Source organism: Nuphar pumila, chromosome 3 (genome assembly GCF_984573655.1).
Source record: "Nuphar pumila chromosome 3, dmNupPumi1.hap1.1, whole genome shotgun sequence".
NCBI classification, from domain to species: Eukaryota; Viridiplantae; Streptophyta; class Magnoliopsida; order Nymphaeales; family Nymphaeaceae; genus Nuphar; species Nuphar pumila.
In genome coordinates this window covers 27,920,406-27,936,070 of record NC_143251.1, presented here as the reverse complement: position 1 = coordinate 27,936,070, position 15,665 = coordinate 27,920,406, and the positions used below count along the sequence as shown (strand labels likewise).

At 36.3% G+C, this 15,665-nt stretch overlaps 1 protein-coding gene across 1 annotated transcript in view; it reads right to left on the bottom strand.

Annotated features, from left to right (window-relative positions):
- Positions 1-15,665, bottom strand: part of LOC149842410 (uncharacterized) — a 40,400-nt gene extending 24,735 nt beyond the window's left edge. Inside the window, exon 1 of the mRNA XM_089999138.1 lies at positions 15,500-15,665. Within this exon, the coding sequence (XP_089855264.1) occupies positions 15,500-15,665 (166 nt within the window). The remainder of the gene's footprint in view (positions 1-15,499) is intronic.

Here is a 15,665-nt window from a genome sequence, read left to right as displayed (position 1 = left end):
CCCTTTGGTCTCCTTTTCTTATAAATAGGGGGAACCCCCCATGTATGTTGTATTGCTCTTGAGAGCTCCTCTTCAATAATAGTGATATTATTTTTCATGTGTGTAGCCTTTTTATAAGGCCCTTTGTATATCCCTTAGTGGATTTTCTCTCTTGTGCTTGTTGCACTTGTCCGTGTGGGACATAGTGAATGCTTTAGCATTCTTGGTTTCTTCCGCTTATTTCATTACATGGTATCAGAGCCATAAGATCTACTAAAGGTAAAATCTTGTCTCTCTCTACTTCCTTTCTTTCTCACATCTTCATTGTGTAGCAATGGAAGTCAAGATCGATCTATCATTCAAACTCAATGGAAAAAATTACATGATGTGGGCATCCGCAATGGAGAATAATCTCAAAGGCAAGAAGCTTTGGGGTTATGTAATGGGAACCGTTCCGGAACCCCAACTTAAGCTCACAAAGATGGAAAGAGATCAAGAGAAAGCACTTGAAGGCGATGCTCGTCTCAAGGCCATTGAAGATTATAATCATCAAATGGAAGATTGGGAGAGCAACCATGCAAAAATCCTAGCATGGTTTATGAATAATGTCGAACTTAAGGTATATGCAAATATTGCAAAATTCCGCCGGGCAAATGAAGCTTGGTTTTTTATGAAGGGTATGTTTACCCAAAAGGATCTTGCAAGAGCTTATTTCTTGCAAGAAAAAGTAAGAACCACAAAACAAGGTGACATGAGCATACAAGATTACTATAGTGCTCTAAATCCTTTGTGGGATGAATTGGCTCTTTTAGAGCCTAAATGGGTATCTATGGAGGATGTGATTCTAAGACAAAAACAAATGGAACAAGATAGATTGTTTCAATTTTTATTTGGGCTTCGTCCCGAATTTGAACAAGTGAGATCCTCACTTCTCCATAGATCCACGTTTCCTCCCTTAGAAGAAGCTATTGCCGAGATTACTCAAGAAGAGACTAAGCATAGCATGGGTAAAAGCATAGAGGAAGTTCTTGCCGTATCTAAACCCGGCAATCATGTTAAAACATACAAACCACCTCATTTTGGTAAGCAAGGGAGTGGTGGAAGAAAAATGATTATATGTCACCATTGTTATGAGCCGGGACATATTAAACCCGTTTGCCCAAAGCTAAATGGGGCATTCAAGCCAAAGGTGGCTTCCGTTGAAGAATCCACCACCAAAGAAGATGACGGCAAGAACAGGGATCTCAAAGATACTCTTGGACAAATCTCCTTGGCTCTTCAACAAATTTTAAAGGTCACTTCTTCCACCTCCGGTGCCGCCATTGCCTCATCATCACCTCCCGGTACGTACTCTTGGATTTTAGATTCCGGAGCTTCTTTTCACATGACCCCTCATGAAAATGCATTAACCAATGTGCACACCAATTCAAAAATGTCTTGTGTCTCTACGGCCGATGGAACTTTTCTCAAAATAAATGGTGTTGGAACTCTTGATTCTAAAAATGTTCAAAATTTCCTTGTTCCAAAAGTTAGAATAGTTCCAAAATTAAATCTTAACCTCTTTTCTGTTTCTCAAATAGCCGACCATGGATGTGAAATATCTTTCTCATCCCAAGGGTGCTTTGTGCAGGATCTCCGGTCCGGGAAGCGGATTGGGCAAGGCCATAGGAAGGGAGACCTTTATTTTATGGATAATTTAATGCTTCCAGATACCTCATTTTGTACTTATGTCCAAGACAAAAATATTGAAACTTGGCATAAAAGGCTTGGACATCCAAGTTACTCTAAAATGTATCGTTTTCCTTTTGGCAACAAGTTTTGTAAAGAAAAAGATATCAATTGCAAAGATTGCATTTTTGGCAAAATGAAGTCTACTCCTTTTCCTATTAGATCCTTTGTGACAACAAGACCTTTTGAATTGGTGCATTCCGATGTTTGGGGGCCATCTCCGGTTCTATCTAAAGGTGGTTATTCATATTATGTTACTTTTATTGATGATTATACTAGATATGTATGGATTTATTTTCTTAACTTTAAATCGGAAGTTTTTAACTTCTTTAAAGAATTCCATGCAAAAATTCAAAATCAATTTCAAAGTCAAATATCCATTCTTAGATCCGATTCGGGTGGAGAGTACTTATCAAATGATTTTCAATTATATCTAAAACAACATGGCATTTGTCATCAAAAATCTTGCCCAAGAACTCAACAAAACGGTCTAGCGGAAAGAAAACATAGGCATATTTTGGAAACCACTAGATCCTTACTCATTTCTAAAAATATTCCTAAAAATTTTTGGGCCGAAGCCGTAGTAACCTCCACCTATTTAATCAATAGGATGCCATCTTCAAAATTGAATAATATCTCTCCTTATGAAAAACTTTTTAATATGACACCCGACTACAATCGTCTTCGGATTTTTGGGTGTAAATGCTTTGTTCTTTACATAAAAGAGATAAATTGTCACCTAAAGCAATAGAATGTGTATTTTTAGGATATGGTGAAAATCAAAAAGGCTATAGATGCTTTGATCATAAAAACAATAAGTTATTTGTCTCCAAAGATGTAACCTTTTTAGAAGATGAAAATGGATTTGACATATTGGAAAAATCAAATGAAATTGATTATATGTTTATCAATGATCTTTTAGAAGATTCAAATGATGACTCTTTGAGTCATCCGGAAATTTTAGAAAATACTCATGATTCTCATGATAATGATGTATCACCAACTAATGGTGACAATCTCCAAGTGTACACTCGGCGTGAGGAAGCCCAACCTATTAGTGCTTTAGAAAAATTCTTGCGGCTTAATGAACCCCTAGAAGAAACCTCCCTTAGGCGTTCTTCTAGAGAATCAATTCCACCTAATAGGTTTGTCTCATATGAAACTCTTTCACCTAAATATAGAGCTTGTCTAATAGTCTTGCATTCTTACTATGAACCCTCCCATTATAATCAAGCAAAAAGTATACCTCATTGGGTTGAAGCAATGAAAGTTGAACTAGATGCTTTAAATAAAGCTAAAACTTGGGAAATAGTTCACCTTCCTCCAAATAAGAAAGCTATAGGATGTCGATGGGTCTACAAAGTCAAAACAAAAAGTGATGGTTCCCTAGAGCGTTATAAAGCTAGATTAGTTGCTAAGGGATACTCACAAGAATATGGCATCGATTATGAGGAGACTTTTGCTCCCGTGGCTCGCATGACAAGCGTTAGAACTTTAATTGCGGTAGCATCATCTAAGAAATGGCCTATATTCCAATTAGATGTTAAAAATGCCTTTCTTAATGGTCAGTTGAATGAAGAAGTATATATGGACCCTCCGCCGGGAATCAGTGTTAACCAAGGTCAAACCCTTCGGTTATTAAAAGCCTTATATGGTCTTAAACAAGCCCCTAAGGCTTGGTATGATAGATTTAGTGCTATCATGTTACAATTGGGATTTCGCTCATGTTATACTGACACTGCTCTTTTTGTTAAACATGCAGGTAATAGTATCATCATCCTTCTGCTTTATGTTGATGATATGATCATCACTGGCAATGATGAAAGCGGTATTCTTAAAGTTAAAAATATGTTAAAACATAATTTTGATATGTCTGATCTGGGTTTTCTCAGGTACTTTCTTGGTATAGAAGTTGCATACTCTCCTCGAAGGTATATATTATCACAGATGAAGCTTGCTGCAGACATATGTTCCAAATCTGGGATTTCAGATGATAAAAAGGTGGAGACTCCCGAGGTTATCAATGCTAAACTACGACTGGAGGATGGAGTTCTGCTGGATGATCCTACGCCCTACAGGCAACTCATAGGCTCCCTCACCTATCTGACTATCACCAGGCCCGATATTGCTCATGCTGTGCACTCTGCAAGCCAATTTCAGCATGCTCCTACATCTGTGCATATGAGTGCTGTGCTCCGGATCATTCGATATATTAAAAATACTTTGACTAAAGGGCTATTCCTATCCTCAATCTCTTCCTTAGATTTACTAGCTTATACTGATGCTGACTGGGGAGGAAACCCAAATGATCGAATCTCAACTACTGGCTTTTGTGTGTTCCTAGGAGATTCGCTAATTGCTTGGAGGTGCAAGAAACAGCAGAAAGTCTCATTGTCTTCTACTGAAGCAGAATACAGGGCTATGGCAACTACTACAATGGAGCTGGTGTGGCTTCGAAGTCTTCTTCAAGATATGGGAGTCGAAATTACCGGGACTTCGAAGCTTTGTTGCGACAACAAAAGTGCCATCTACATTGCCAGCAACCACACTTTCCACGAGAGGACGAAACATATTGAAATGGACTGTCATTATGTACGTGATGAATATCTTTGTGGGACAGTAACACTGCCATATGTCACTTCAGAATATCAACTTGCCGATTTCTTCACCAAAGCCCTGCCTGCTCCTCGCTTCTTGTTCCTCCTTGGCAAACTTTCGGTCATTCCCCCGTAAAGTTTGAGGGGGGGTGTTAAAACATATGTAATAATACCATAATACCCGATAGGGGTATTATGGTCATTTCACAAAGTACCCCATAGGGGTACTTATTTTGTTTCTCTTATTTCACTATTTTTTATTTTTATTTTTATTTTTAATTTTGTATTTTTTGGATACCGAAAAGGGGTCCCACAATGGAGTCGTTGGGGCCCCCAACGGTCACATATGTGACCGTTGGGGGCTCCCAACGACTCTATTGGGAGCCCCTTTGGTCTCCTTTTCTTATAAATAGGGGGAACCCCCCATGTATGTTGTATTGCTCTTGAGAGCTCCTCTTCAATAATAGTGATATTATTTTTCATGTGTGTAGCCTTTTTATAAGGCCCTTTGTATATCCCTTAGTGGATTTTCTCTCTTGTGCTTGTTGCACTTGTCCGTGTGGGACATAGTGAATGCTTTAGCATTCTTGGTTTCTTCCGCTTATTTCATTACAGTCAACACAATAGAGTTGTTGGAACAGTCCAACAACTCTATTGAGACTGCCCCTTGTGTATAAATGGAGGGATGAACCCCCTCTTGTTCTTTTATTCTTGTTCTTAAGCACTCTCTCTCTCAATAGATTCTTTATATTTTTTATGTTGTCTCTCTTGCTCATAAGTGGCATTGTGTATGTGATTGTATCTTGACCCATAAGTGGTCCCCAATTTGTGTATGTTGGACTTTTTCGTAAGAGGCATTTGTTTGTATTTGTCATATTTCATTACATGCCATGACATAGGACCACGGGATTCTTGCATTCCGATCATTCCTAAACCTCTTCATTGAAGATTTAAAGATGAGAAGCAGACTACATCTTGGTTTGAAAAGATGCCACCAAGAGTAGTTGAATAAAAAAACACTACCAAGTCGGTTAAACACAGAGTTAGCGGAAGCTTCTTAGGTACGTGGGAGGCTTACTTCCCAAAAACTCGCTTTGAAAGCGCGATACTCGTTTTCGAAACTTCATGGGAAAATTGATTCCCCCACGCTTCTTCTATGCTTCCCACACACATTGTCCATCATTCCCTACATGTTTCCTATATGTTTTTCTCACATTTCTTTGCATGTTTTTCATGAGCTTCCTCTCATGCTTCAACTCACTTCCCATGTGTTTTATCAAAATTGGTAACCATAATCATTAGATTTTAACAAAGCTTTAATTCTTTTACTAAAAAATCATGAAATATAAGAATAATCAATTTTAGTTTAGTTTTTATTTGCTTCTTGTTCGATTCCTATTCAGTTATCATAGTGCTTCCTTTTTTATTCCTATTTCGCTTTCAAATTGATATTACGCTTCTTGCTTCCTATAAATTTTAAAATACCTCGCTTCTCTCTTTCTCTTCTTGTATCGTTTCCCGCTTCCGCTTCCTAGTCTGGCAACCTTGGTTCAACATGCAAGAATATATTCACTTCACATCTGTCCAAAACCCTTTTCTTTCACCATATCAAATTCTTTTTCAAAGTTCAGTTTAAGCATGAAGGCTTCATGTTTTTACCTCACATTTGAGTGTCTAGCTTTAGCAAAATAAGGAGTTTATAAAGAAAAATTTTCATTTTAGAGTGCAGTTTATATCCATGGAGTGTCAGTTTAAGGAGATTTTGGGCATCTTACAATGAGAAGTAGAGTCACCAGTATTTCAAAAATATTGTGATTTTTTAAAAAAACTGATATAATACCAAAAAATGTGATATTTTCAAAATATCACCTATTTTGAAAATCTCACAATTTTAACATGGTATTAATGCAATAAGAACACTTTTGGCATATTGTAAACACCCCAAATTTTCACCTTCATTCACAGACACCTACCTCCTGCCACTGGGGCCCACTCTTTGAAGCCTTCAGAGAACCAGTTGGTCGACACCCGAGCTAGGGCTATTCAAAGCCCAAGTTTTACATCAAAATCCAAATATTTTATCTTGCAATCAAGATTTAATCTCTATTTTGGCTCAATGTCAAATATCAACTTTTGTCTTTAGACGAGAATTTTCAATATCTTGCCCCTGCTAGGGGTATGAAACTTTGAATCTCTCATCTAGGGTTTACATTTTGTAATCATTACATCTTATTCCATATCATTTTGTATCATTTCATGTCATTTCAAGTCATTTCATCGCATGTCATTCTCGAGATCCAGCACTCTGGTTTTTCGAAATCTCAAATCCAGATTCGAGTTTTAAAACCTCTATTTCGAAATTAATTTCAAAAACCTGGGTTTTAAATCGACATTCGCCATCTAGCCAACCCCAAGGGCTTTGCATTTCTTATTTCAAAAATATTTTCTTCAGAAAAAACAATCTGGATTCATTTAAACTTAATTTTAACTGATCTCAATTCTCAGATGGGACCCATCTAGGTGGTGTCACTTTTGGATTTCTCAATTTTAGTTATTTCAGAGTTTTAGTTGATTTAGGACTCTGTCTTTTTACCCTTTTAACCTTTTTCAAAATTTCATTTTGGTTTTAAATCAGAGGTAGCCTTACCATTGCTCATTTCTTTCATTTTGGCAAAAATCTTAAAGTTTCAATCGGATTAGGACTCTATCACAGAGTTTCAGTCGGATTAAGACTTTATGCTTCAATTCTATTTCACCTGTTTTCAAGAAAATCTTTCATTTTGGCCAAAAATTTTAGAGTTTCAGTCGGATTAGGACTCTATCAAAGAGTTTCAGTCGGATTAAGACTCTACCTTTAACTTCTATTTTTACCCATTTTCAAGAAAATCTTTCAAAAGAAACCAAAATCTTAGAGTTTCAGTCGGACTAGGACTCTACCTTTCATTTTTATTTTTACCTGTTTTCAAGAAAATCTTTCGAAATAAATCAGAATTTTAGAGTTTTAGTCGGATTAAAACTATGTTCCAGAGTTTCAGTTGGATTAGGACTCTAACCCTGACTTCGTTTTCGAGAAAATCTTTCAAAAACTTCTTCATTTATCTTTTAAAAGATCAAATTTCAAAATTTCAGGACTTTATTGTAGAGTTCCAAAATTTTAAGACTCTGCCCCAGAGTTTCAGTCGGGCCAGAACTCTACTCTGATTTCATCTCTTTACTCTTATTTTACTTGTTTTTCGAAAATTGATTCAATTCTAAGAGCTTCAAAATTTCAAGACTCTAGTCAGAGTCCCAGTTGATTAGGACTCTAACCCTGATTTCGTCTTTTTGTTCATTTTCACTAATCCCTGAGAAGATCGTTCAAAACCTCTTTGTTCGCCTTTCAAAAACCAAAATTTAAGAGTTTCAAAATTTTAGGATTCTAGTATATAATTCCAGTTAGTTTAGGACTTTGTCTTTAAAACTTTTGATTTTTATCAGGTGATTTTTACTTTGTTTTAAAACCCGTTTCAAGTCTTTATTTTAACTTTTTTAAAACCCTAATGTGAGGCCCCACACAGTTGGCGCCACATTTAGGAGAGAGTTTTAACTCATTCAGAACTTTAGTTGATTTAAAACTTTGATTTTTATCTTTTGTTTCAAACTTATTTTTGAAAACCTTACTTTTAACCCCTTTATTTTCAGGTTTTTAAAATCGTTTTCTGAAAAATCAAATGGGGCCCACAATAGGTGGCGCCACATTTGAAGAAGTTTAGGTTAGTTCAAGTTTAGTTAGTGTTCTAGTTAGATTAGAAGTTTTGGAAAAGTCAAAATCGATTTTAAAACCCCATTTTCATTTTAATATTTTTAAACCTTATTTTTAGCTTTTATTTAAAGTTTTAAAAATCAAATATGAGCCCACAGATGTGGCGCCACATTTGATCTTATTTCAGATCAATTAGGATTCAATTAGGTTAGTTAGTTAGCATTTTAGTTAGGTTAGAAGTCCACCAAAAATTGCCCCCATTAATTGATTTAATTAGAAAGAGTTTTAAAAAATAAAAACTCCTTAATTAACCCTAATTAAGGAGGTTTTGAAAAACTAAAAAAAGGGCATCAAAGGGGGGGTCAACCCATGCTCCTTTTTCATCCTCTCACTCTCTCAAAATTCGTGGCTCCCTCTCTCCCTCAAGCTCCTTCTTCCTCCATTGTTGCAGCCCCCAAGGTGAGTCATCTTCTTCTTTATTTTATTTATTTTATTTATTTTGTTTATTTTTTATTTATTTTTTTCATTGCCGACCCTTTTAGCATGTTTCTTTCATTCTTTTTGCCTCGAGAAATCGTATGAAGGCTTCATGATGATGATCAGCTGAGTGTTTAAGGTCATTTACACGATTTTGATCCATTAATAATCTTTGAATTTAATTTATTTTGTTGAACGCCCGAAAAAGATCGAGATTCGACCGTTCGATGGGTCGAATCCCTCTTTTAATGGCTAAATCAAAATTCTAACCGTGCTTCCATGAATATTTTTGTTTATTTCATCATGATAATGTTTGTTTTACTTATTCAAGCATCAAATCAAAATTCGTTATGATATTTACAAGTTTTTTATGGTTTTTCATGCCTAGATTAGGGTTAGTCATGTGCTTTATCGATAATATGCGAATCTCGATTCTGGGCACACGAGAACAGCGTTATTTCATGTGTGTTTTTCTGTCAAAAAAAAAACTGATTTTTTTAGGGATGAATCATATATTTGTCAGTGACTTCATAAAAATTTGGGTTATTTTGAGTTCTATAACCCTGCTGAAAAATCAGAAACCGAAACCTAGTTCCTGTACCGTGAAAACGTTATACAGAATCAGGTACGGTTTGTCGAAGTGATATCTCCCTCATCGGAGATCCGATCGACGATCCGTAAAAAACAGTGGGTTTGTCAGGATGTCTAGTATATTCTGTTAAATTTTCAGATTTTTCCAAGGTCGTCTGCTACTTTTAATTTATCAGAAATCAGAATCTGTTTTTCAAAGCCCGTTATGTATGGTTTAAGCCCTCGGTCAACCTACGCAGATCGTATCTCCCTAACCGGAGATCGTTTTTTTTATCTGTAACATGTCATGGATTCAGCAGCATGTCTAGTTTTATTAGTGTGATTTTCATATTTTTTGAATTTTGACTGCTATTTTTATTTGAACCGAAATCAGAACTGTATTTTTTGGAACAGTTACGCATTCGCCGGAATCAAACATATATTGCCGGAACGATATCGCCCTAACCGGAGGTACCTATTCTGATTTGTAAAAGGAAAGATTTTTGTTCAGATGTCTAGTTTCCCTTTGTAAAATTTTATCAATTTTCATATGGTGATTTGATATCTGATTCGAGTCTGACACTGTGATAGGTACGTGCCCGTGGGCAAAATTCACATATTTTCATGTTTTTATCCAATTTTCAAATCAAAATAATACAAAAAATATATATTTTTTATTACATTTTAATTTTAGGGTTATTAGAAGTGTCCATGGCGATTTTTGTGAATTTTGGAATTCATTTGATGCATTATTTGGTTAAATCGTGAAAACAGGATGCCCACGGAGTCCTTATTCAACTAAAACACAGGCAAAAATTTGATATTTTTATGATATTCTGATTTTTTCATGAAAAGTTTTATAATTTTAGGGTTTGATCATGTTCATAATCATGCTAAGGTGTTCCACACCAGATTTGGTATTGATTTGAATCTGTTTAATCCCTAAATTAAAAGTTTTACAAAAAACTTTTCTGAAAACCCTGATTTCAAGACCATAGTCTTGTTTTTTATGGGCATTTTGGTTATTTTTCTCAAAATTCTGAATTTCAAAGTTGTTTATTTTTATTATTTATTTCATTTTGCATCATCTTTTATTATGTTTATCTCAGGGAAACATGAAAAAAGGCTTATATCCAGATAAATCCAGCAATTTCCAGATATTGTTGGATAAATCCCGAAAAGCCGACATTTGTCCACTAACAAGTTTGCTAATTTTGCAGGGACACTCAAGATTGTATTTTGCTTTATTTCTCTTTTTTTATTTCAATTTATTATTGATGTAAAGTATAAATATTGGAATAAGAATTTAATTTTCTGCTTAGAATAGGGTTGCATTGTATATAGTGTATTTTTCAATAATGTTAATGTGTGATAGATGATGATTCATGCATATTCAAATTTACAATGGTCGATTGAGTTCGTATTTGTGGTCATAGTCAAAATATGAACAATATCCAGATTTATCATCTTCTTTTAAGCCACAACCAACCTACACTCTTAGGGTATCTTAAAAAATCATTGCATTTTTTCAAAAGTTTTCTAAGTATTTTCCCCTTTTAGAACCAAATGAGATATATTCAATGCATATTCGTGACCATAGTAAGAGATATGTGCTGAGTTTATTTCATCTAAATTCTATAAGGCACAAAAATCCTTTTTATCAATGATTTTCCTCAAAATTCTTCATAAAATATTTTCTCAAATTGCATTCATGCATCATCTAGGTCTAGATTGCATCATGAATAGTTTTTCACAGGGCTATACGCCCATCCTTTTGATCAGATCAAGAGTTCAAAACTCAGAAAAATCGATTTTCTAAAAACCTTTCAAAGTTTCTTCAGAATCCGATTTTCTCAAAAAGATCTTCATTTCTTCAGAAATCGATTTTCCTTTCTTCAAAAATACTTTTCAGATGTGGCTCACGATTTTCAAAAGTCTCATCTTTCCAAGTATTTTACAATATTCGAAGCATACTGAAAAAGTGTGTTGGGTTTGGATCTTATACCAAACCTGAGTCCATCTATATACAGTCTTCTGTGTATAACCTTTGTATACCTTTATTTTACTTCGGGCCTGGATATTATACCAGACCCAATGTACACTCAAACATATTAATATGCACTTTAGGTCACGATTTCTGATACACAGAAATCGTGACACCGCAGACCTCTTTTTTCTTCTATCTCCTTTCTCCTTTCTCTACAGGTTCCTGAGCAGATTCTCACATGGTATCAAAGCAAAGATCTGTCTAGGGTTAAAGAGGCTTCCAAAAGATGCGATCGACCGATAAGAGGTTTGAGGTCTCCACTTTCTCCTAACGTTCTTCTCTTTCTCAGTTTCTTTTATTTCTCTCTACCTCCCGTTTCTCCATCTTCTTTCTACTTCCTCTCTGGTGATTTTATACCCACGTGAGTCTGGTATTCACGTACATCCTGTGCATCTCAAAAAAAGGGAAAAGAAATTTTGTTTCACGTGAATCACTGAAATCGATTCACCATTCACGTGAAACCTCGATTCTTCCGGACCTCCTGTATCACGTGAATCCTTTTGCACCAACACCTCAAACCTTTGATTCCAAGTTTCTTTAGATTCTTCCCGACCTTCTGTTTCACGTGGTATTTCCAGATCTTGCGCACCAATCTTTTTTTCTTTTCTGCCCAACCCCTTTTGCTACCTACCGTGCATATTCAGATCTGACAGTAAAGTTGTGACAGATCTGAGATACTAAGTGCTCTTTGCTGTGTAACAGCGTTTTTTTTAAATATGATTCTCTCCTTTCCTTTTCAAGTGTCTCCTCTTCTAGTTCTCTAGTTGTCACAGCTGAAAAGTCTTTTAGATTAGTACTCTGATTCAATTTTTTTACTTCTATTACGTCAATTTCAATCTTAAAAGCGCAAATGAAATCTTAGGTCTGATTCCCCTTAAATCTGACAGCCTCCGATTGTCAGTCTTAAGGGTTACTCAGCCAAAAAAATAAAAAACAGCAAACTTCTCTGGCTGAAGAGTGAGCACTTTGTGATCACTCTTGTTAAATTTACCTTTTTTCATGGATTCTTATTCTTCTCAGTCGAGTCTTTCTTCAAGCTTTCTCAATCAACTCATTTCTGAAAAGTTAAACACCTCAAACTTCTTAATTTGGAAGAGACAAATCATTCCTTTTATAAGGAGCCAAGGTCTCTTAGGTCACCTAGATGGAACCACTTCAGTTCCGCTAGAATTCGTTACGAGAGAAGAGAAAGATGATAAAGGGGCGAGCTCAATTGTGTATGTCAAAAATGTAGAGTACCTCAACTAGGAAAGGAAAGATCAGTCAGTGGTTGCATACATCACTTCTACCCTGTCTCAAGAGGTCCTTGTTGCAATTCCCGACAATTGTACAGCTCTACAACTTTGGGAGAAATTGGTTCAGATATATTCACAAGTTTCACAGGCGAGAATGGTTTTTCTCAAGAGGGAATTTCAGATGCTAAAAAAGGATTTCATGACCATCATGGAATATCTCAACAAGATAAAGACTATTACAGACCAACTTGCAGTTATAGGATGTGTCGTGAGTGACAGTGACATGGTGCAACAAACTCTGAGTGGATTGGGACACGACTATAATATGATCGTCACTTCACTATTGTGCCTGCCTACTCTTCCTACTTTTGATGAGTTGCGAGCTAAATTGATACAGTATGAAATGACCTTGAAGGGATTTTCTGAAGAAACACATGCTCATTCAAATTTCCAAGAAGTTATTGTCATAGGAGTGACTTATGGTCGAGGACGAGGGCGAAATGGACACGGAGGTCGTGGACTGCTTCCCACTCCAAATATCCCTCAGGGACAAAGGTCCATCCCCACTTGATTTCTTTGTAACAAAAAGGGACATATCAAGGCAAATTGTTGGCATAATCCTGAAAATAAAGGAAAGGCTCAACAGACAAAACCAAAAAGAAAGTCCACTAATATCAGAGACAATGGAGAGATTAGATATATGTTAATATTTGCCCTGTCAGAATTGAAATTAAAGCAGAATTATCAAGGCATATGGTTCGTTGACTCAGGGGCAGCAACTCACGTGACTGGTGATGCAGGTAAACTTTCTAAACCTATCACCTATTTTGGCAAGAGTAAAATTGTCACTGGAAATGGATCCTCCCATTCTGTTTCTCATGTTGGAAAATATGTCATTCCCATGTCACATTCTACTCTTGAACTCACTGATGTCCTTCATGTTCCAAATATCAAGAAGAATATTGTCTCTGTTTCTAAGCTTGTTGATGGCAATTATGCTTCAGTCGAATTCACTCCCTTCTCTGTGCAAGTCAAGGACCTTCGCATAAGGAAAACATTCACTGAAAGAAAGAGACAAAGCAATATGTACGTCTTTGAAGAAGCTTCATGTCATCCCGTCCACCCTATTCATCCGGATTCGAAGTCTCCATTAGAGTTGTGTTCTTTTTCTTCAGCAAATGTTTTTAGTATTTCTGAATGTAATAAGCCTTCTTTATGGCATAGTCGATTAGGACATTATGGGAGTCATTTTATTGAGAAACTTGTTTCTAATAATCTCATTCCAAAAGAAAGTCTCAATGTTGATGAGAAAAACCAAAAGTGTTCCCGTTGTTTTTTATGCAAAAGTCATGTATTGCCTTTCTATTCTATTATTAAAAGAGTTTTGAAGCCTTTTGAGGTAATATGTTCTGAAGTATGGGGACCTGCCCCAGTTGTCTCTAGATCTGGGAGCAGATACTACCTAATTTTTGTTGATAGTTATTCTCGATACACTTGGATATACTTCATACCCCTGGTTATGGTGCTAAGAACGGTTGAACCTCGTACCGACAGGCGAGTCCCATTCTACAGAATTTTCCTGCATTTTAAAAAAGAAGGCAAGTTATTTTTAAAATCTTTTTTAAAAGGTTTGTTTGACTTGCAAAAGTAAAATTCTGCAATGATAACATATATGTTTATATTACTCGTAATTTATTTATATTTATATATCTTATAAATCTTATATTTTTATATATACCAACATTCTTATGAGATTTTCATGAGGAAAAAAGTCTTTTTTCAGATATCGTGAGACTTTTCCTGGCCTATATTTTCCAAGAAAGGGATTCGCAACTGAGATGAGAAGTTGATGGGTTTGAGGAGCTGATATATTAATTCACCTGATGTAATAACTGATTTCAGAAAAATTGATACCTTCTGACATTGGGGCCTTAAGACATTTAAGTTCACAAAAGAAGCCCAAACCAAAGAGAGAGTATATTTCCTGCAGGCAAACAAGCTGCTTCCTAGAAAAAATATATTTTCCATGTTAGCCCTCATCTGTTTTCCCACAACACCTGTAGTTTCATTAATCCTTCCACAAAGATCCTTTGAGTTAACTCGCATCAAAGTAGGTGGCAGAACTCATCAACCATTGGTCAAATTACATACCCTAAAGAATGAAATTGACAAAAGTGTGTGTTTGGAAGGGTTAGTGAAAAGGCAGGGATGTTTTCGGAAAAAGGATAGAGGGACTAATTTGTCTTTGGCCTATAAGAGAGGGACCACAACAGGAAAAACTTCAATAATAACACATGAAACCTGAAAGATTTTGTGTCTTAATTTTAATAACACTTGCAAGCCATACGATAACACATGAAAAAGGATAGATTTTGTGATTTTTAAAATTTGGATTTTTCCCGTACGATACACCCATATTGCAAGCCCTTCCAATACGATAATTACAACATTGCTAGTAGTCCTATTTCAAGTTTGCTTAGTTCTCATTATTTGAATTAGCAACAATAGTAAAACTGTATTGTTAATGCCCAAGCCATGCGAGCCTGTAGACTTCACTTTCAAGTTTGTTTTAGAAGGCCAACATTCAATAGGACAACCTGCCTAAGCCTAAGCATGTGGCTAATCTAGTGGCCCTATGTACTAATTCAGATAACTCAGACACAACAATCTCACGTCAATTGGCCGTTTACTACTTACTAACACTAGTTCGTTCAGTAGAGATCAGTATTAGGTGCATGGTTGCACATGTTTGGTCTGAGTCAAACCCTGATGCTAGGCTCCCTGCAAACTAGCAGCATCCAACCAGAACTAATTTAGAAAGGGTTAAGATTCTGACTTGATTGTGGCTCATAACCTGAAACCAAATTCAACACAACTATCCTGTTCTTCAACAAAGAAATCGAGGCATCTCTTTTCCATCTCTCAAATCAAGCAGACCTAAACTAACAAACAGACTATATAAATTCGACATCGGTACACAACCAACCATCTAAAAACACAAATAAAATGTAAGAATCTCGACCGCCAAACACACTGAACCAGAAAAGATCAGGAATCGACGAGCTCAAACGGTGCGAAAGCAGGAGAATTCGGTCGAAACGCAAAAAGGGAAAGGGGCGGTTACCGGAGCAGATCCAGTCGCCGATGCGCGGGAGCCACTTGGAGTCGGCGGGCGTCTTGGTATCGACGAGGAGGCGCGGCTGCTTGCAGCGGTTGCAGAAGGAGCGGAAGGCGTAGTTGCGGTTCTGGCAGCCGCCGCACTCCCAATCCCCCTCCCTCCCTTCCACCAT